General features: G+C 46.0%; 1 protein-coding gene across 1 annotated transcript; it reads right to left on the bottom strand.

Moving 5' to 3' along the window:
- Positions 1-7,835: 7,835 nt before the first annotated feature.
- On the bottom strand, positions 7,836-19,590 carry LOC104507823 (histamine N-methyltransferase A-like). Its single transcript, XM_010149234.1, has 8 exons — positions 19,565-19,590; positions 16,995-17,056; positions 15,575-15,713; positions 13,850-13,902; positions 10,733-10,840; positions 10,519-10,649; positions 9,251-9,344; positions 7,836-8,191 (listed from the first exon to the last, which is right to left on the bottom strand). Exons 1-8 carry the CDS (start codon positions 19,588-19,590, stop codon positions 7,836-7,838), a joined length of 969 nt encoding a protein of 322 aa, XP_010147536.1.
- Positions 19,591-20,160: the final 570 nt, after the last annotated feature.

The following is a 20,160-nucleotide window of genomic DNA, read 5'->3' as shown; positions in this document are numbered from 1 at the left end:
ACTGTTGTGACTCCGGTACCAGTATAAAAGCTAATTATGTTCAAAAACATGGAATTGGAGGATTTACTTGAATTCCCAACAGAACAAGAATGAATTTGGGTACTGTATTTTCTGGGGAGTGAGGGGGCTGCTCCTCTATACATACCAGGACCTAAACACAGCTCACCCATACAGAAGAGAAAGGAGGAGTTTTACTCTCCCATTAAAACCTTTACCTGGCATCCTATTACAGGTTATATTAGCGTCCTTAGTTTAAAATTTCAAAAGCATCAGAAATATTAATAAACATTAAGCAGTGGCTCAGGGATAATTTATACAAAGTGTAGTGAAGGTACGCTCTGGCAGTGCTTGTTGTTTTAAGGCATCTGTAATCGGGTGAGATGCTCCCGGTAAGACAGACGAGCGCACGTCATTTGTTTCATGTCACCTTTGGCTCTGAAGCAAAAAATCTGCATTAACTTTTGGCAGGAACTGCGAGTGAGTCACTACGGAGGTTGGCCATGACCCCCCTGTCCCCTGAGCTCAGGACGAAAGTTTTCCTTAATTTGGCTGCCTTGAGATAAGGCCATGGAGAGGGAGGATGCTCTGGCGGAGAAGGGAGGTTGGAAAGATCAGATCTTGGAGAAGATCTGTAAGAATTATATAAGCTCAGGAAGGATATCTACACTGAAATTTGTATTTCTGTCGTTATATTTAAGTATGTATAAAAACAAGTCCCAGCATAAGGGGGTAAATAATTTTTAGACCGAAGGTTATTCACAGTTGAGTTGTTTGATTCTCCAGTGTTAATTACTTGTGCTTTGCATTGAATCATATGAATCACAGGGATCCTTTGCATCCCTAAGTGGATAACCTATATGTAATTGGACAATAAGCTGTACTTGATAGTAAATAAACAAGAAGGTCTGTAACTTAATTGTATTAAATCTGTAGAACTTTTATCTGAATTTCCTCACATACCATCCCCTTTTCCCAAACAGCAAATTACATCATCTGCACGAGCACAACAAAACAAAGCCAACATTTATCTGTATGAAAACATCTGCAAATCAAGATCTCGTGGCCTGTTTGTTCAGAACTGAAAGTATATTGGCGCTTCTTCCAGAAATAATAAAATCAAACCATATTTACCCTCTGGATGATCACTTAGGTACCTTATAAAGTAAAAGCACTCAGTGACAGGAAAGCATTGCAAAGTGTTCATAAAAGCAAGGACCTCGGTCCTGACGTAGTGGAGTCAACGGCAAGGTGCCCACTGAGTTAAAACCTAAAGGAAACAGCCACATGAGGAATGAGCTGTAATCTTCCTTAATCCGTAATATCAGCTGTTGGCAGATACAAACAGAGTGATTAATAGGATGCTAAAAAATGTTAACAAAGCAATAGGGACTTAGAGACTGTTTGGAAAATTTCTTTATCACATTTCTAAATTCACCAAAGGTACCATCATTAAAATGTATGACAAAACATATGTTTTCTCTACAAACTTGCTGGCAGGTCTAACCGAAAGTGTCATCAGACTATCAGGAAGCGATGAGTGGAAACGAAGCTCCTGTTCTGCTCTTCCCTGTTCATTCTCAGACATGAGAAGAAAAGCCCCACTGGGATCTAGCCATCTCACATGTTCTACAACCCTCTTCAGACCAGATATCTTGCCAGCTGTAACTTGTACTCTTCAAACATTTATCTTGGAGGGATTTTTTTTTTTTTTAAAAAAAAACAAGAAATTAAAGGAGAATGGGGAATGAACAACATATTTCTTGTGTGTTGTAATGTTGTGGTTTAACCCAACCAGCAACTGAGCACCACACAGCCATTCACTCACTTACCCCAAGGCAGGATGGGGGAGAGAATTGGAAAAGTGAGAAAACTCACGGGTAGAGATAAAGGCAGTTCAATACATAAAGCAAAAGCCACTCACAAAGCAAAAAAAGGAATCCATTCATGACTTCCCATCTGCAGGCAGGTGTTCAGTCATCCCCAGGAAAGCAGGGCTTCGTCACATGTAATGGTTAGTTGGGAAGACAAACGCCATCACTCTTAATGTCCCCCCTCCTTCTTTCTTCTTCTCCCACCTTTATATGCTGAGCATGACACCATATGGTCTGGAATATCCCTTGGGTCAGTTGGGGTCAGCTGTCCCAGCTCTGTCCCATCCCAACTCCTTGTGCCCCGGTCTCCTCACTGCTGGGGTGGGGTGAGGAGCAGAAAAGGCCTTGACTGTGTAAGCACTGCTCAGCAGAAATGAAAACATCCCTGGGTTATCAACACTGTTTCCAGCACAAATCCAAAACACAGCCCCATACCAGCTACTGCAAAGAGAATTAACTCTCCCCCAGCCAAAACCGGCACAGGAACAGCTGATGCTTTAGCTAAAACCAGCAGCATTAAATAACACAGTGCAGGAGGGCTGGTCCACAACATCCCCTGGGTAACCAGGCTGCAGTCCCAGCTCCCAGGCCAGGCGGATCACATGAACATATTTGTATTAGAGGGATAAGATGTCAGTTTATTTCTTTTCCTGTTTTAGGACTGATTGCAAGGAACATTTGCATTAATAAAGGTGCTCTTAGAGACAGGAAGGGATTTAATACTGGTGGCAGAAGGAGATCTTTGTTTGATTTGTGATTTCTGAAGGGTTGTGTGTCTAAATACCAGTATTTCCCTGCAGAATTGGGCTGGCTGACAAATGAAGAAGCAGGGGAAACTGGTGTTATTAGGGGATTAGAGGGGTGTATCTGGACCCTGAGATGCTTGCCCCAACCAGGAGTTTGGGTGAGAAGGAACCAAAAGGACCTGCCCCAGGATGGTTGTCTCTCCCCAGCCAGCCTGGAGTTAATCTGCTGGGACAGGACAAGTGCATTCATGACCCTTCCAAGTGTTTTTACTAGTACCACCCCACTGTCTCCATACCAAAGTAATATTTCCAGGCTTTTGCTGTCTGGTATCATGGCAGAGTGATCATGCACTGGTCCATAGACATCTTTGGAGACCTAACCAAGGCTCTCACCATCTGGCAAGGTTAAAGTTTCTGATGATACTTAAGTTCTGGAGTTGAGTGACTCCAAGGAGCAATGGTTAATAATAAAGATATTTTAGACTTGTCTTAGGTATTTGTTCTCAGTCTGGATGACCTAACCTCCAAAAAATATTTTACTTTAAAAGGTAAGATGAAAACTACCTTCTTAGAGATATGGCCTGAGCCAGAAGGTTAATAGTCCTATGCAGGTCTTTGTAAGCTTCAGGGAAATTAGTATGATCCTACCACCGGTACACGGAGGTACACGTCCAACCAGCATCTTCAGGGAGGTTTGTCTGGCCTTTGCTGCCTTCTCTGCTGAGTACAGAGCATGTGGAGATGGTTCATGTTTTGGGTCATTAGGACTAAATCTATCAAAAGACACAAGAGACAGCATGTCGAGCTCACAGTTATCCCTGTTCTTCCCATCATAAAGGTCTTTGAGAAAGGCCAGTCCGTCAGAAAACCCATATTCTGTGCCTAGCAAAGACTATCTGACAATATCTCTGATGAAGCAGTTCTGAACCATGCAAGGTTCAGGGCAGCTGGAAGGATATTCTCTGGGTATATGCATGTCCTGATTTTTCCCAGGATTTCCTAAGTACCACCATGTGGGAATAGCTCTGCCACATCTAGATCCTTCCTCAGGTTTCTTCACCCAAGGGACCTCCACAACTAACACCCCAAATCTGAAGACTGTAGGGCAAAGCCTGGAGTCTCAATGAACACTATTAATGCAGATATTATACAGCTCGTGATCACTGGAGATCTTGCCTTACAGCCATGCATTTATCTAACGTATTTATTAATTAAGAATGCACACGGTACCCAAAGATTTTCTACATCCCTGATATAAAAAATATGGAACAAGAGAAAAAAAATGTTCATCTTCCGTATTTTTATGTTTTGCTCCTTGTTTGAGGTTAGTTTTAATCTTTCCAACACATGCTCCAATATTTTACTGAGCTTGTAATTTCATGGGATTATTCAGAAATAAACTTATATTTTCCAGTTCCTTGGATATGGGCGTATTACTAACTTGAAGTAAGGATAAAGCCTGCAACTGCTTCACTTAAAAATAATAGAGTTTGGGGTTTGTTACATCTACTCCAGACTACACACAACAGCTTACTACGTGGTTATCCACAAAAACAGTCACTTCGGTCTGGAGCAAGCTGTCACACTGACGAAGCAGCTCGGATCCCTCACGGAACCATGGACCTGCTCCCTGCTAACCAGCACTGGGAACTGCAATGAATCTCATTGCTGAGTAGGGCTCATCCTGGACTGAGGTCAGCAAGGTCAACTCTGTTCAGAGCTAAAGCACAAAGCAATCTGATGCTCCTGCCATCAGGAGAAGAGGAGGCTCCGCGGAGACCTCATTGCAGCTTTCCAGTACCTGAAGGGGGCCTACAAGGGTGCTGAGAGAGGACTTTTTACAAGAGCCTGTAGTGATAGGACAAGGGGTAACGGGTACAAATTGAAAACAGGGAGGTTTAGATTAGATATCAGGAAGAAATTCTTCACGGTGAAGTTGGTGAGGCACTGGAACAGGTTGCCCAGAGACGTTGTGGATGCCCCATCCCTGGAAGTGTTCAAGGCCAGGCTGGATGAGGCTTTGAGCAACTTGGTCTAGTGGAAGGTGTCCCTGCCCATGGCAGGGGGGTTGGAACTAGATGATCTTTAAGGTCCCTTCTAACCCAAACCGTTCTGTGATTCTATGATTCTATGACATCCCCTTCCTTGTGTTTTCCTACCCTGACCAGCTGTGCTGCCTGGTTAGCTGTCTGCAGACCAGTGCTACAGAGATAACTAAGATGCAGCACTTCAGACATCGGGTGGGCGGAAAAAAAAAAGACAACCCAAGAGCAAATTTTCTTCAGCCCATATTGGCACCCGTGCTGTGCAATTCTAACATTTTAACAAGCTGGAGCCCGGCACCAAGACCGCGAGTCTGCAGTAGAGAAGAGGGTGATCGCCCCAGAGCTGATATTCGCATGCAATGACCCAGCCAGGGAAGTGGAGATGAGCCAGAGCATCATGCACCTGCCCGGCTACTTTACAGCTGCTTCAGCTCAGCATCCCAGGGGGGCTGGGATGCAGGTTTAATCCGCTGGCTGCTGCAGCCCTCTCGTGGCCACACACAGCCAACCGCACTCCGGCATGCCGGCTGCTGGGAACACACGGCCCGAAATTCTGGCTGCGTGTTAAAAAGCACAACAAGCAGCTATTAAATAGCATATCCATCCAAGAATAAACGCATAAATAAACGGAACAGACGTTTAGGGTAGTGTTTGTTCCAGGTGTACAGGCAGAGTCGCTGTTAAACGAGTTGCTTGTCAACAATCAAAGGAAAAATTACAGAGAAAGCATTAAGCAGACACGTTTTTAATGGGATGCCCTGTTTCATCTCCCTCGGCTGTCACTAAACAGCCTGCTTTGAAGTGCTCCTTTTCCTTTGAGCATTTGTGCATTGATTTACAACAGTGAGGGTAAACTTTGTGGTCACGAGTTTTGCTGGAAATGCGCCTATATGCTCAGGAAACATCAAGGAGGAGTGAAAACCTGTTGGGATGGGGAAGATTTGGGGGAACCTGGACTGCTCCCAGTTTCTGCGAAGGCTAACAGGTAGATGGCTCTTTGGAGCTTGAAAAGCAAGCCTGGGTTTTGGTATATTTTGTTTTTCCTTTCAATCTACCATGGATAGACAGAGACAACACTAACACTTGGAAATAAACCATGGGAATTAATAGTGGGAGGAGAACGTTGACGGGAACAGTGCTGAGACCCTGTCCAAGAGCCCAGCCATATGCTCCTTGCCCAGTGCTGTCAGTGAGCACAATCTAAGGAGATACCTATAGAATAAAAAATAAAATGGATCAAAACGAAAAGCTTGTGCGTTGGTGTGGGGTACTCTGGAGGAAGGTGTCCAGATTTGACTGATGTTTCCTAGACTGACAGCAGTAGTACTTACAGACCAGAGCGGTACAGTCCTGCCAGAGGGATGATGTTACGCTATCGTTTTCCCACTGCTTTCCTCTTATTTTCCTTACAGTAGTTTCAAAGGAAACATCTGCAGGAGAAACGGCTATATTTCAAAAAGTTATGAAAAGAAAAAAATCAAAACTGGAAAAAAACCCCTAAACACCAAAACAAACAAAAACCCAAACCCAACAAAACCAAAAGCCCAAAGCAGAGCCATGATGACTGTGTGAGCTGACATTCCCTGTTCAGATGGGAGCGCTGCTGCCTCTGCAATAACTGCACCTGGGCAGATGGTGAGGTGTGAAGTGGGGTAGGTTTAGCAGGACCAGCAGCACACCGGGTGACAAGGACATCTAATATTTTGCAAGCCAGTGTGCCAGCCCATGTGTCTGTGGTGCTGGAATAAGCCCTTTTATCAATACCATGCACAAATAAGGCAGCGGTATCTGCAGCCCCTTCAAGTGGACATGTGCATGTGCTTTCCAGCTTGAGCACGGAAATATCAGTTAGAGGTGGGCTATGTGCCTGCCAGTATTTTCCATCTGAGCTGATGCTTCCTGCCTTGAGAGCTATTTGCAATAAAGGTGGAGGGACCCCAGGCCCTTTCCTCCCATGTGTCCAGCCCAAGATCTGCACAGCACCCTGGCCCTTAATGCAGCACCGAATCCCACTGGCATCCCATGCAGGGTCTCCCTTTCCAGCTGGCTGCCCTGGCAGCAACTTCTTTAACCCTCTGAATAACTCAAGACCCTGTGGAAATAGTCTTAACTTACCTGTATTAGCACGGTAACCACGTACACTATACTTAAGTAATGAAGGTGCTGTTTTGCTGCTTTGAGCAAGCCAAGCTGCCTCCCATGGCTGTGGCACAAGGATGAGCTGCAGCTCACATCCAGCTCTTCCATGCTCTCAGGCTTGTCTTTCTGACCTCCAAGAAACCCTTAATGCTTCCATAAAATGGTATGTTGCATTTGTTTATTTTTAACTTAATAACCTCTTTGCTCTTCATTTTCTGTAAGCCCACACATACAGAATAAGATGTGACTGCTTTTGGTTTAAGATGGCTTTTATTTTATATGCAGAAAAAAAGTAGTAAGAAAGTAACAAAATTAATATCTGCCTGAAAGAGCAGAGGGCAAGTATCATCCTGGGATCCAAAAATTTCTCTAAACAAAAAGGCTGATAAATTTTTAAGACATGTCTATATTGCGAGATGCTGAGACTCCTGAGGCAGTAAATACCTACACTGATAAAACCCTGTGAAACAGCCTAGTGCAGAGCATCTTACAGCTCAGGTCTGGGTGCAGTGAGGCACATTACTTGGGTGCAAAGCAGCGGGGACACCTTGCTGGTTTTGTCCTGGTGCAGCCCGAAGCAGTGGGTCTGTAGGCAGCCAGCATGGGGGCTGCAGCCTCCTCCTGGCTGCAAAGCAGCACGTGGCCATACAGACATGCCTTCAGGTATGTAAACATGCTGGCTATATAGAAAAGTGGAAATCCCAGTGTCAAAAACACAGACAGGATGCATACCATTAGAAAAGAGTCCATGTAGGCTTTCAGTGAGATGGAGCTCTGTACTTTCTGGAAGACATTCTCCTGGGGCTGGACTAAGTAGCCAGGGTGAAATCTTGGCTCCATTGACCTCAGCGGGACCATGAACTCATCCACGGTGTTGCAGTGTCCGCTGACCCTGCCTGTGAATGAGAGGCTGCGGCTTAGCCCCACTTTCTCACCTTCTTGCCTGCCAGTTGCCTTCTCCCTACACTACGCCCTTCTGTGACCGCATCACCCCTATATCAGCCCTAACTTGTCTTCCGCAGTTGGTCCGGACTCTAGGATTCAACCACAATCATACTCAAGTTGTTGCTGAAGATGATCCTCCCATCCCTCCTGCTGCTGCACTCGGGCTGGCAGAGAGCTTCTTGCAGCTGCCGCCGCAGCCCCGGCGGGGCTGTGCCCAGGAAGTTTTTTGTCCCCGTCAGAAAATCCATCATGTGACCCCCAACCGGGTCCCCCTCGATAAAGCACTCGGTGATATCCCAGCCCGACGAGAACTCATAGACGCGGTACACAACACCCAGTCTCTTCAAAACATCCGTGATGCCGTTGGAGGTGATGTAGTGGCCGCTGTCTGTGGAAGGCAAGCAGTGTCTGTACTTCTTCCATAGGCTGGCCCATCCGCTACTGTCTGCCAGAGCAGGAGGGAAGGTCATTTTTGCAATGCCAAGGCAGCCAAACAACAGCTAATGCAACTACTAAAAGACTTCGAAGCGCTCCTTTGCTGCTGGCCCAGACTTTGCCAGGAGCAATAGAAGAGCTTGTCCTTTACTTGACTTCACTTATAAACAGCCATGCCTGGGGAGGAGTAAAACTGTGACTTCCCTCAGCCCTCCTCCCAGAACTCTCCCATTTAAAGAAAACCAAGGAGACAGCCTCCAGCACTGGATTTCCCCAGGACGAGGAGTACACACAGATAAATCCGTGCACTGAGCCTGCACATGCATGCTACCTATTAACTGCCTCTTTGGTAGAATAGTGCTGATGGTTTTATACATTGAACTTCAATTTTAAATTCACAAACAAGAATATATCCCTCAAAAGGCGAGTCCGAGCTCACAAGGGAAACAGCCTACCAGCAATGCTAGGGGGAGTTGTAATGGTGAACACAGGGAATTGTTCTTTATCCACCGCACCATAAGCCAGGGATTCATGAATAGCACACTGGAACAAAAATCTCAGGGGTTTTTTTAGTAAGTTTTGTGAGGTTGTAAAAGTGCCTTTTTCCTGTCCTGCCATAAAGCTCACAGCTCTTGGCAGGACCCGTTGTCCTGCTGGGGTCTGGTCCATCACTGTGCAGAGGTAAGAGCCCTAAGACAAGTCCTCCCAGAGCTCAGGTTCTGTTTTACAGTGCTGTTTTCACCATGAAGAAGGACTGACCCTCATTCATGAATAGCCACACTTCTCTCTAGCCAGCAATTTCACAGAAGGAGGTCTCTTGGAGGTACAAAGCAACTCCTCTACTTCATAAGCAGGGAAGCAAGAGCGTGAGGGCCGTGTTTAAGTAGTCCCATCAGGCATTCGGGTCCAAGAGGCTAAGCCCAGGATTGCATGCTCCCTATGAAATACAGCATTTGTTTTATTTAATTACTATAGAATAAGCTCTACTGAAATCCTGTAACAAATATTTGTGGCTCTCACACTTCAAAGGTCACCAACAAGAAGGCCAAAAATAAAAGGTCTCTCTTACCTGATAAAATTATTATCAGCAGTTTACCATCATGGTCGAGGCAGCTGTGGAAAAACTTGATAGTATTGGGAATATCCTCCACACGGTACAGCATCTGGGAGGGACAAGGGTTACCCACAGTCATCATTCCTCTTCCACAGTGCAATGACCCTTCAAAGGCTTAAACCCTTTCTCTATAGAGTAGTTGTTTTCAGTTACTTCCCAGTTGCTTCCCAGCCTGTCCTGGCTCAGCATGCACATTTAGGGATGCTCCACAGGACTGAGCATCACCAGCTCCCCACTGGCACCAACAGCCTGGGGTCAGACCCAGGGACCCTCTGCTCGGCCTCCAGCCAGATGCTGACCTGCCCATTGTTGCCCTTTGAGCCTAGTGCAGTTTTGTGGTTGAAAGTATGTGCACACGGGAATCCCCTGCTATCTGTGGATAGTCCTTATCACCAGGGCATTTCTGCCTTGTGTCTGGGCCATGAGCAGGCTGGATCTCTTCCAGACACTGAGGAATTTGCACTAGGATGAAGCAGAGCTCATCTAGAAACCTGCCCTCAGGACTTGTAACTTAGTCCTTGACTCAGTCATCAAATCCCTGAAATACTTTCTGGTTGTGAAACCAGCTCTTATGAAAGGAAAGCAAAATGAAATAAAAGAAACAAGCAATAAAAGCCACTAACATGAGAGAATAATATATTTTTTACAAAATATAATTGGCACAAAAAGCATCAGTGTCATCACTATCAGAGACACAGCAGCATAATTTTTGACCCACAACCTGACGCTGGTCTAACTTTTTAGACCTAACTTTTCCCTTCACTAATTTTTCCCTTCAGTGCCATCCAAATGACTCTGATCACCCATCCCTGGCTGCCTTCAAGGCCAGACTGGACGAGGCTTTGAGCAACCTAACCTATTAGAAAGTGTCCCTGCCCATGGCATGGGGGTTGGAATCTTTAAGGTCCCTTCCAACCGAAACCATTCTATGATAAGGCAAAAAAATCAATCTTTTCTTTCAGCAGCAAAGCATAATTGTTGATCTCTACGCGACAGGTGATAGCCTGAGACTCGTCCTGCTTTATTACTCACTATATACCGTTAAACCAGAGATCAAAACCAGGGTGGATATGGAATGAGGTTTGGTGTTTGTAGAGCTGCTGCAGAAGTTATTGCTCACGAGAGAACTGTGCTTAGCTCTGGCCTCCTTAGCTTCATGCATACAGCAGAGATGAGGGAGTAGTTAAAGCTAATGCTCCTGTATTCAAGCAATACTCCATTACCTGGATCATATGGATGAAGTCAAATTTCTTATGTGCGCCTTTCTCTTTCACCTGCTGTTCATACTCTGAGGAAGTGAGCTGGTGCCAAATAAAAGAGACATTCTGAAGGTCTGGAGCTTGATTCACCAACTCTGTTTTAAAAAGTAGAAACAAAACATGAATTTCACAAAACAGCAGAAAAGGTCATCGTTCAAATCAATGTTCCTCGCTTTACCTTTGTAAGCTGCCACGTGCTGTGGGTTGGGCTCTATGATTTCGTTGTCAATAAGGACCCCTGGGTGCGCAGCCTGCAGTACCCTGATCATTTTCAAATCCTGCTCGCCTAGTCACAAACACAAATACATTACTTTTTAAAGTACATAAATGTGGTGACAGCATGCTGGTGCACCTGCTGGCTCTGCTGCCAGAAAAACCCCCAGTAGAAGTGAGGCACACCTTATCTTGTGGTTTGCATGGTGGCATCCACCCAGTCTTACCATGACATCTTACTGCTCCAGGGAACACGTAATTGCAGTTAAGACTAAGAACAAGGAGATAAGCAACAGTGCAGAAACCTGCTAATGCCAATACTCTGGGTCACGGGACAGACGGTTCAAAATAATCAGAGATCAATGATTGAAAAACAAACAAACAACCCATGAAGCATTATTTTTCAACAAAGCTAAAAAGCTTGGAGGGATTTGGCACAGCTGTGCAACCTCAGCATGGCACAGGGGGGTCCATGCCTTTGGCACTGCCCCAGGGAGGGGATGGCTCCTCTGCTGCTGGTGTGACATGGCCTGGAGACCTGGGGACCTGCATGACAAGAGGAAAGACACATTGACATGCAGTACCCTGGGTCTTCCTTCTTTGGCGACCAGCCACATGGTCTCAGCCCTGGGCATCTACTAACTAGTCGCTATCTTGGAGCTGCAAATAGAGACTCATGTTTGTGTGTTGGTACCCTGCAAATTTAGCTACCAGTGCTCCTCTGTTGTTAAGTTCTGGAGGAGCAAGTAGCAGTCTGTTCTTCTGACCGAGGAAAGTGCCAGCTTCTTTCAAGGTGATGCAGGTCACCCTTGTTTCTTTCAGAAAGGCTATGATACACCAAGTGTGCATAGTCCATCTGGTTCACCTGGGACTATGGAAAGAAACAGGAGAGATGACCACCTTGAGTGGACCTTTGTGAGAATCCTGTCTGCAGCTGATTGTGGGGTGTAAAAATAGTCCTGCCCTTGCAAATGTCATTCACAGAGGGCTTGACACGAGATACTGCATCTTCCCTAGCCTTTCAGCTGATGTACCAGCTATGAGAAACGTCATCATCTTCAGCAGGTGTTGTGATAAATAGAACAAGGAGGGAAATATCAGCCATGCCAGCACTACAGGGACATCCAAGGAAGGACGAGTCTTTTGAAATTGGAGAAAAAGTACCGAAGACCTCTGAGGAATGCAGTGGCAGTGGTGCAGGGCTGGCTAAGGCACAAGGAAAGGGCCTGCGGCTGCATCCATTGAAGGTGGGTGAACGGACCAGTATTGCTGACAGGAAGGAAGATCCCTAAAGCAAGCAGCCGAATAATTTTAGACAGTCCTAAGTGCCAGTTAGCTGTGCCTGGGTTGGGAGCACCAGCAATTAGAGGTGCTGACGTGGGCTCTGGGCAGGTGGGAGGCAGAGTATCCCTGTCCCATGCCCTGGAGCCACTGATGCTGGCAGTGGGTATCATCACCAAATGGGTATCTTAAAAGTGGTTTGGTAGGTGTGGGTTTTTTTACTCCATCTCTCTAAAATACCCTAATACAGTCTTTGCAAGTGCAGGTAATAACATTCACAACTGGGGTGTCTGCAAAACCAAGCTGTAAAATACAGAACAGGAATGCTAAAGTTTGCCCTGAGTGAAGCCCCCATGCAAACAGCAACCCATGCTGGCACTAACTGGGAGGTTACAGCCCAGACAGTTAAACCAGCCACGGAAAACATGGGGTAAAGGAGAAAATGTGATACGGACTGGACAACAGTCTTTTAAGATGTGAAGTCGGTCACTAATCCCCATGAATATTTTCATCAACTAAACTAATTCTGGGGGCTCTGTGAAATCAGAGTCCAAGCCTAGAAAGGTCAGGGATCAGATATAACCTTTTGCTCAATGCCATCCTAGCTCACTGCTCTGCCTGGCTGCAGAAGTGCAGCTCTTGCAGCTGTGGGCAAGCTGAAGGGGTGCTAGTCTGTACCCCTGCCCCAGCACCCATGAGGGACAGCTACCCAGGAAACCCAGGACGATTTAGAGCTTTCATTTTTTCCCCTAAAACATCTTCTGAAGAGGAAATAAGAAAAAATGAGGACGGTGCAAAAAGTTCATTTTTCCCTTGTGTTTTCTCGGAGTCAGAATTTTGGTTTTATATTACTTAATGAAAATAGAGTGTAATTGAGAACTGAATCATTTCTTCCTCCTTGCTTTCTCATGTGCTCCAACATATTCCCAACCGGGGAAAATAATCCAATGCTATTTTTCTCTTACTCAGGAAAACAAACAAGAAAAAGTGAGAAAAATACTTTAATTTGAAAGTATTAACACAGAGTTCAGCTAAAAATACATTTTAAAGCAAAAGCAAACTCTGACAAAGCAAACTGCCACTTCTTTTCTCTACTTTTTATTTTCTCTCAGTTTCACTAGGATCAAAGTCGGATGTTTCACCACTTTTTTTTTTTTTTTTTTAACACAAATGCATTTTGAACAGCTTTAAAGTTATTTTTCCAGAAGTTTGTTCCACCCTGGGGGGAAGTATCATTTACAGTTAAACCTTTCTTATCAGTGGATAAAAACTCAGTAGTAACAAAGAAACACGCCTCGAGAAAGCGGATGAGGCCCTGCACTACGTGTCGTGGCCAGCTGGTTTAGCAGCACCTGTAGCAGAGCACTGTCCAGCTTTGGCCTCCGGGATCCCTAACAGCAAAGCAAAACAAGGGATTCCTTCAGGTGGGATATTCTAAGACAGGACTTCAGGTGGAACAAACCTCTGGGATGTCTCTCATTCCCTCTGACGAGGTTTGAAGATGCTCTTGTACCTAACCTGGAGCAGGGCCCCTTGATTTGAGACTTATAAAGTCAGGGGAGAGTCATCAAGAGGCAGAGTCTGAGCTAAAGTCATCACACTCACCTCACTTCTGGACAGATTTGAACAGCAGCATTCCAGAATTGAGATGGGGAAGGAAGAGAGGGAGCATCTCTCTCCACACAACGTTTTGCCACTCTTACACTATTATTAAATCCTGAGTGGTTATCCCCAGTATCACTTTCTGCTACCCATGGGGACTCCCCACCCCCAGCATCTGCGGTGCTGCTAAGCTCCTTACCTGTGCCGCTTCCAACTCCTAGAACATTTATAGTCGATTTTCCATTGCCGAGACTGAAATGATAAGTACACGTTACTTAACCACGCTATGTCACACAACTTCATGTTTTAATGCTAATATCTTGGATGCCACACTGGAAATTTAACTGAGTTTTGCTAAGTGAATTGGGATAGAAATCTGAGCATCCCTTTGGAGCCCAGCTATAACCAGCTGCGTGGTGGGAGCCAGCCCCGTATTAGCAAGCTCACATTTCAAAGTACAGTAGACATCAGGATATAGCATTTCTCATCCTTTGCCAGAGAGCTTTCTTCAAGCTGTGGCTGGCACCGTGCAAAAGGGCCTCGGGGAAACCCAGGGCAAAGGGTTCCCTTTGGGGGTAGCAGGGCTGTGCTGGGGTGGGATGGGATGCGATGGGATGGGCAGTGCTTCCCAGCCAGGGCCACAGGACAAGGTGAGCCAGGGAGAAACCTTTGTACCCTCTGGAGGTAAGTTTGATTTTCCAATATTGGATATAAGTGTCCAGAAAAATTAAAAAATCAGAGTATCCATATGACTGGAAATCCTCTCCTTTCAATATTCATTTTGGTTTGAAACTGGGAGGAAAGTTCAAAATCTTCAATCACTTTTACTTTAGAAAAATTACTTCTGAAATCATTAAAAAAACCTACCATCCAAAGTTTGTGGTTCCTAGCAGAATCTTTAATAACAGCCTGGCTTGAGGATGAGGAGCCCCACTGCTCTGACATGTTTTATGGCCTTATTCTGCTCTCAGGCGTGGGCTGTGCAGAGGGATTGAGTTTCCCAAACACAAGCCGAGGAGATGCCGCAGCAATGATTCAGCAAGAGGGAAAAGAGTAGTAAATCCTGTGGGGTATGAGCTAGTCCAGGAGGGTGAGGGTCAAGACCCTTTGACAGAGCCACAATCAACATGACAGGAAGTTCCAATGTTTTGCATTGTTTAAAATTCACATCAGTAAATTTTTCATTTAAAATTTCCCAATACAAATAATTTTTTAATTATTATTTCTATTGCTTTCATACATATATTCAGATATATAGGTCTGCAGTTGCCTACCTCGTTTGGTTTTTTCCCCATTGGAGCATAGTTTCCATAACATTCAAAAATTGCCCAAACTTGAAAGATCTTTCTTGTGGTTTGGATCTAGGCTGCTCTAAAACTTATCTGCAGTCATCCAGGCTTAATTTATTACATCAATACTTCACAAAACTGATTATCATTTGGTACTTAAGCAATGCAAATCGACTTAGGATAGAAATAAGGAGGTCTTAGGGGATTGAGAAAACCAGGAATTAGTCACTGGAAGAGAATTAGAGATGTGTTTCAGTTTGGACTGATGTGTGATGAAGTCCCAAAAGCAGGGAGAGAGCACAAGAGAGAGCTTTCTTTTGAAAAAATAAACAACAAAAAATACTTTAATCCTTGGAAAATCAGCTAATGAAAAGAGATGGACATGAAAATGAGGTCTTGATTCTTGCCTTGACATAAGCTGAGAGGCAGCACAGTGTATTAATTGAAATAGCACGTATTCTGGAGTCATTAAACAGAATATCCTAAAGACCACTATTAAAGGACTTAAAATTGAAAAGCATTCAAAGTTCATTCATGCCCCAGAGAATCTCTAAACACATTTGCTGACCCTTGTGTGTGGGGTGCCCTCCCAAGATAACCGATGGCTTTCCCACACTAGTGGAAGCAGTCCTTACCTAGCCATGATGTTAGGCATTTCTTCCCTGTTGAACTCCTCCATGCACTGGTGCTCTGTTGAATGATCCAAAAATGACTTAAAGGCCTCGACATACTCCTCAGCCGTGAGACTTCTCATGGAAGGGATCACATATAGCTCTTGAGAAATAAATACAGATGGTGTGTCAGCAGCTTCAAGGCAAATGAAGGATCAAAGCACTTACCTTGTGGAAGAAACCCAACCCCACAGAAGCCAGAGACTGGGGAAGATGGTACAGAAGATGCATGGCCCAGCAGGTGAGCTTGTGTGAACACTTTCCAACCTGTTCCTACTCAGGGTTTGAAAAATATTCCCAGATGCCCTTTGACATCAGCGTATTTGTTTAAGTGCCTCATTACTACAGGTCAGCCTGAGGAAAATGTCTCCAAAATGCTAAGCCAGACACAAGGCACTCATTTTGCAGAAAGGGGGGTAACTGGAGTGTTTTTTCTGGAAGACTCAAGGCAATCAAACAGCAGGTCCCAACCTGGAGGGGCCGTTGCTCTTGCACATGGTGGACGGCGTAACCGAGATCAACAGCTGTTGGCACGCTTCCGGTTAGGCGTGATGCAACACAAAAACTGCCACCTGCACCTGAGGCAAAAACAGTCAACCCTGTGCACCTCATTTCCTTCTCTTGCTGGCATGGGACTATGGTGTTCTGCTGGGGAGGTGAATTCCCCACTGGGAACTGCAGCTTGTGGCCGGGAGGGCAACTGACGGCAAAAGCATTTCATCTGAACGGGCTTACGCTCAAATGTGGGCGGCTGAGACCAAGATTGCTAGCTCTGAACCAATGCCCAGCGCTACTCAAGGATTTGCAAGCAGTTACTGCAAAAACTCACTTTCCTGCTGTCTCATCCTAATGACAGTGCTCCTGCCAGGGCACACGCTCTGGCCAGCTGCTTGGGTGCGAGGAACAGCGATGAGACCAAGACTTGAGCCTCATGAGAGGGTGCCATTCCGCCAAGTACTGGCTCTGGGGTCTATCTCAGACAGAGGGCTGCAGTAGGAAGGCAGTCGCAGTACCAGCCTCAACATGTTGGAAAGTTAGTATTCAATAAAATAATCCTCAAGCAGCACTGTGTGATTTTAAACTGGATGCCTGCCTTGTTCCCAAACCCACATGTCATTGGCAGCTGTGTTTCTGGTAGGTATGTATGGAGACCCTATGTCTAGCCCTATTGGAGGTAAAGATATCAACATCTACCCACAACACTTAGAACTATACCCTAACATAAACCTGAAATCACCTGAACTGCAGTCAGTTCAGCACCCTGTTTCTTTCTTTTTAAGTAAAAAACAATCTCTAACTCCAAAAGAATTAAAACACGTTTGTAGTGGTAGCAGGCTGAGTGGGCATTTTACTTTAATCTCCTTGGTTTTTTTCTCCCAAATACCTGAATTATCGTGTGGAGCTGTCAGAATCTCTGCTTCAAAGTTCATGCTGGGGAACCTATTCCTGTAAGGAAAGTATAGCACTTCAGTTATTTGAAGAACCTGTATGCTTTTTTGAAGCTTCATTGAAAATACAGAACAGAAGAAGATGCTCCAGGGATAATTTTCCTTGCCTGGCAAGCTATATTGTTTGTTCTCTTTTACTAAAATAAAGTGAATCAAAACTTCTTGGTTAGCTGATCACCTGTAAGTATCAGCAATGGACTGGCCACCTGCACCAGTGCCCGTCTGAGATGTGTTGTGGAAGCTTTTCCTACCTCTGAAGAATCGTTAACTTGTCAATAGAGTGGAAGGCATTAGACTAACTGATATTACACACTCTGTGAAACCTTTAATCATGAACGGAGTAGAAGAAATAGCAGTGAAATTCGGAAAGAGGGGGTGGTGAGGTACTGGACCAGGTTGCCCAGAGAAGCTGTGGATGCCCCATCCCTGGAAGTGTCCAAGGCCAGGCTGGATGAGGCTTGGAGCAACCCGGTCTAGTGGAAGGTGTCCCTGCCCATGGCAGGGGGGTTGGAACTAGATGATCTTTAAGGGCCCTTCCAACCCAAACCATTCTATGATTCTATGATAATGAGCTTCAGTATCTGAATTGCTAAAAGATCTACTTGGCCCAATGTTTCCTGGATCTTTTTGCTTTGCCTTTTTTTTTTTTAACTTCTGTATTTCCTAGCTGCAAATATCACACTGGGTAATATGTAGAAGGCACAAGACTCAAAGGGCAAAAGTCAAAGGGGTCATTTGACCATAAATGTTTTCATTCTTTGTTTAGGGGTTTTAGTGAAGATGTCCCACAATGAAGTCACATCTTCATTTTCCTTTGACAGCATGTGTCATCTATAAAATAAGGGATGAGGTGCCACTAGCGAAAGGAAACTACAAAATTAAATTGAAGCAAGGACCTCACTTCCTCAAAGAAACTGTTGGGGTGAGGCTATCTGTGCAAGGGGGATAGTCATCTTCTGGGTGACCACATTTCAATATCGAGGTGCACAGCAAGACTGAGGAGTGATATTCCTGTATGACCTGGGTTTAGACACATTGCTCCTCCCAAAGCTTTTCCATTAGGAAATGCTTCATGACCAGCAGTCTGCAAGAGCAGTAAGCAGTCCCTGAGTCCCATTTGCCAGGGAGGAAAGTCCTGCATGAGTAAGACACAAGCCAGGAGGTGGAAAAGAAAAAAAGGGAGTTTTGTGGTAGGGCTCTGAGATACACTTTGGAATGATTGTGCTAGCAGGTAGCAAGGAAGTGGCCACACATGCAAATAGCACACTGCTTTGGCTGACGAAGGCAAGAAAAGACTGAGGTGAACCCGAAGTCTCAGGGGCGCTGGGATGCTGCCAGACTTCTGCAGAAACCATGGATCCCAACCGAGTTCACTGCCAAAGTCACATGCCTGGCTGCCACAAAGTACATTAAGGGTCTCAGTTCCACCACCTTAACAGGACCTCTCCTCAGAAAATCTCTCACAGAAATTCAGCAAACAGGCCTGAACTCAACCGACCTCCATAAACTCCAACTTGGCTGCAGGCCAGTCCCTCCAATCTCCACTCAAACCTCTGACCTCTTCCATCTCCCCCTGTCAAAACAGAGGACTATTCTGTCCTCTCAGTTGGCTGAACTGAGCAAGATGGTTTTCAGAATAAATCTCCCAGTAAAAGGCCGAGGGGTAGCGTGGCTTCCCCTGGGCGGAGAGGAGCACCTCTCAGGGTCTGGGGACACGAACTCCATTTCTGACCGGTCAAATGTTTCCAGCTATCCCAGACCTGCCAGGTGACCTGGACAGACTGCAGCACAAGTATTCGCCAGGATGGATGATGCCAAGATAACTCTTCCACCGAGACTTTTGCTGTTTCTCCCTAGGCAGGGTTTCTAAGATTGGTTAATGCCTGTTGCTGGGAAGGTGAAACAGGCTTACTCATAGCTGGGAACAATGGGGTTCCTCTAAAATCTGGCTTAAAATCTAGCCTAGGTCTGAAAATTGACTGCTTTGGGCTGATGCTGCCCATCCCCAGACCCTGACAGCCTTCAGTGGGACTGAAGCAGTGACTGCCAGGGACTGGGATGCTTGTGGGCAGATGGTCCTGCCGCAGCTCCTGGCTAAGTCGGAGCTCGCCGTTAGCAAGGATAAACGATTTCCCTTCCATGAACTGAGCAGGCTGCATCACAGGCTGAAGGTGCAGGGCACAGACAATATTCATGGTGTCACTTTACGTGATGCAGCACATTTATGTTGCAAAAAGTCATTAACTTCAAGATGTTTCTAGCAACAAAAATTGCAAGAACATCTTCATAAATCACCTTTCATTACACCTGAACTTTGGCTGCTAAGGGGCTAAAGGTCTCCTCACAAAGGTTAGTTTAACCCTATCCCTCCCAGGACATAGCCCATGTGCTGTTACTCCCACCTTACACACATCCGCCCGTGATACAGGGGCAGTAGGGCTGGCTCTGCCACAAAGCTGGACAGTGGGGAAGCACGCACCCTCACTCCTTTCCAAAATCCACATACCTCTTCATCTCCGGGGTTGGGTCCATGGCTGGGGCGGGTGCCGTGCTGGGACACGGCGGCTGGGCATGGGGCTGGGGGTTAGCCAGGTGCCAGGCCCCTATGTAAGCATGTCCTCCTGCCGTCCCGCTCCGCACCGTCCGCTCAACCCGCCGCGGTGCTGGCAGTGACCCCGGCGCACAGCCGCGGCTCGGCCGGCACCTGTCGGGACAGCCCGCGTCACTGGGGCGCGAAGGGGAAACCTGAGCCCCGTGGGGAAGGAGCGAGGGGCCAGGGCGGGCGATGCGCAAGGCCTGACGTCTGCGGGGCTGACCTCATCGCATGGGAGCTGTGCTGTTTCGCAGGGGAGGAGACAAAAAGGTGGCAGATTGAGACTTCCAAACCTTTTAAACCTGAGTGGACCAGGGGCCATTTCTATCCACTTTTTAATTTGCCTTGAACCCTGCCTCTCCTTCGTGCTCGCTGCCCTGGGCAGAAGGAGACACTTCCCTGCATCCTTGTCAAGCTGCTGCCTGGACACACTGGGGATGCACTGGGAGATCCCTGCTTTCTCTGGAGAGAAGAGGGACTCGCTGGTTGCCCAGAGACAGGCAAGTGAT

The sequence above is a fragment of the Eurypyga helias genome, unplaced genomic scaffold, assembly GCF_000690775.1.
Source record: "Eurypyga helias isolate BGI_N326 unplaced genomic scaffold, ASM69077v1 scaffold5073, whole genome shotgun sequence".
NCBI lineage: Eukaryota > Metazoa > Chordata > Aves > Eurypygiformes > Eurypygidae > Eurypyga > Eurypyga helias.
Note: the sequence above shows the minus strand (reverse complement) of the source record. Positions and strands in the feature narration are given on the sequence as shown.

What these genes read in the sequence shown, in the direction of transcription:
- LOC104507823 (XM_010149234.1), bottom strand. Translation starts at nt 19,590, where the DNA reads ATGGACCCAACCCCGGAGATGAAGAG. An exon ending in CCAACCCCGGAGATGAAGAG is followed by an intron (nt 17,057 to 19,564) that starts GTATGTGGATTT and finishes CTTTCCTTACAG; the next exon opens with GAATAGGTTCCCCAGCATGA. An exon ending in AGGAGTTGGAAGCGGCACAG is followed by an intron (nt 10,841 to 13,849) that starts GTAAGGAGCTTA and finishes GTTTGTGACTAG; the next exon opens with GCGAGCAGGATTTGAAAATG.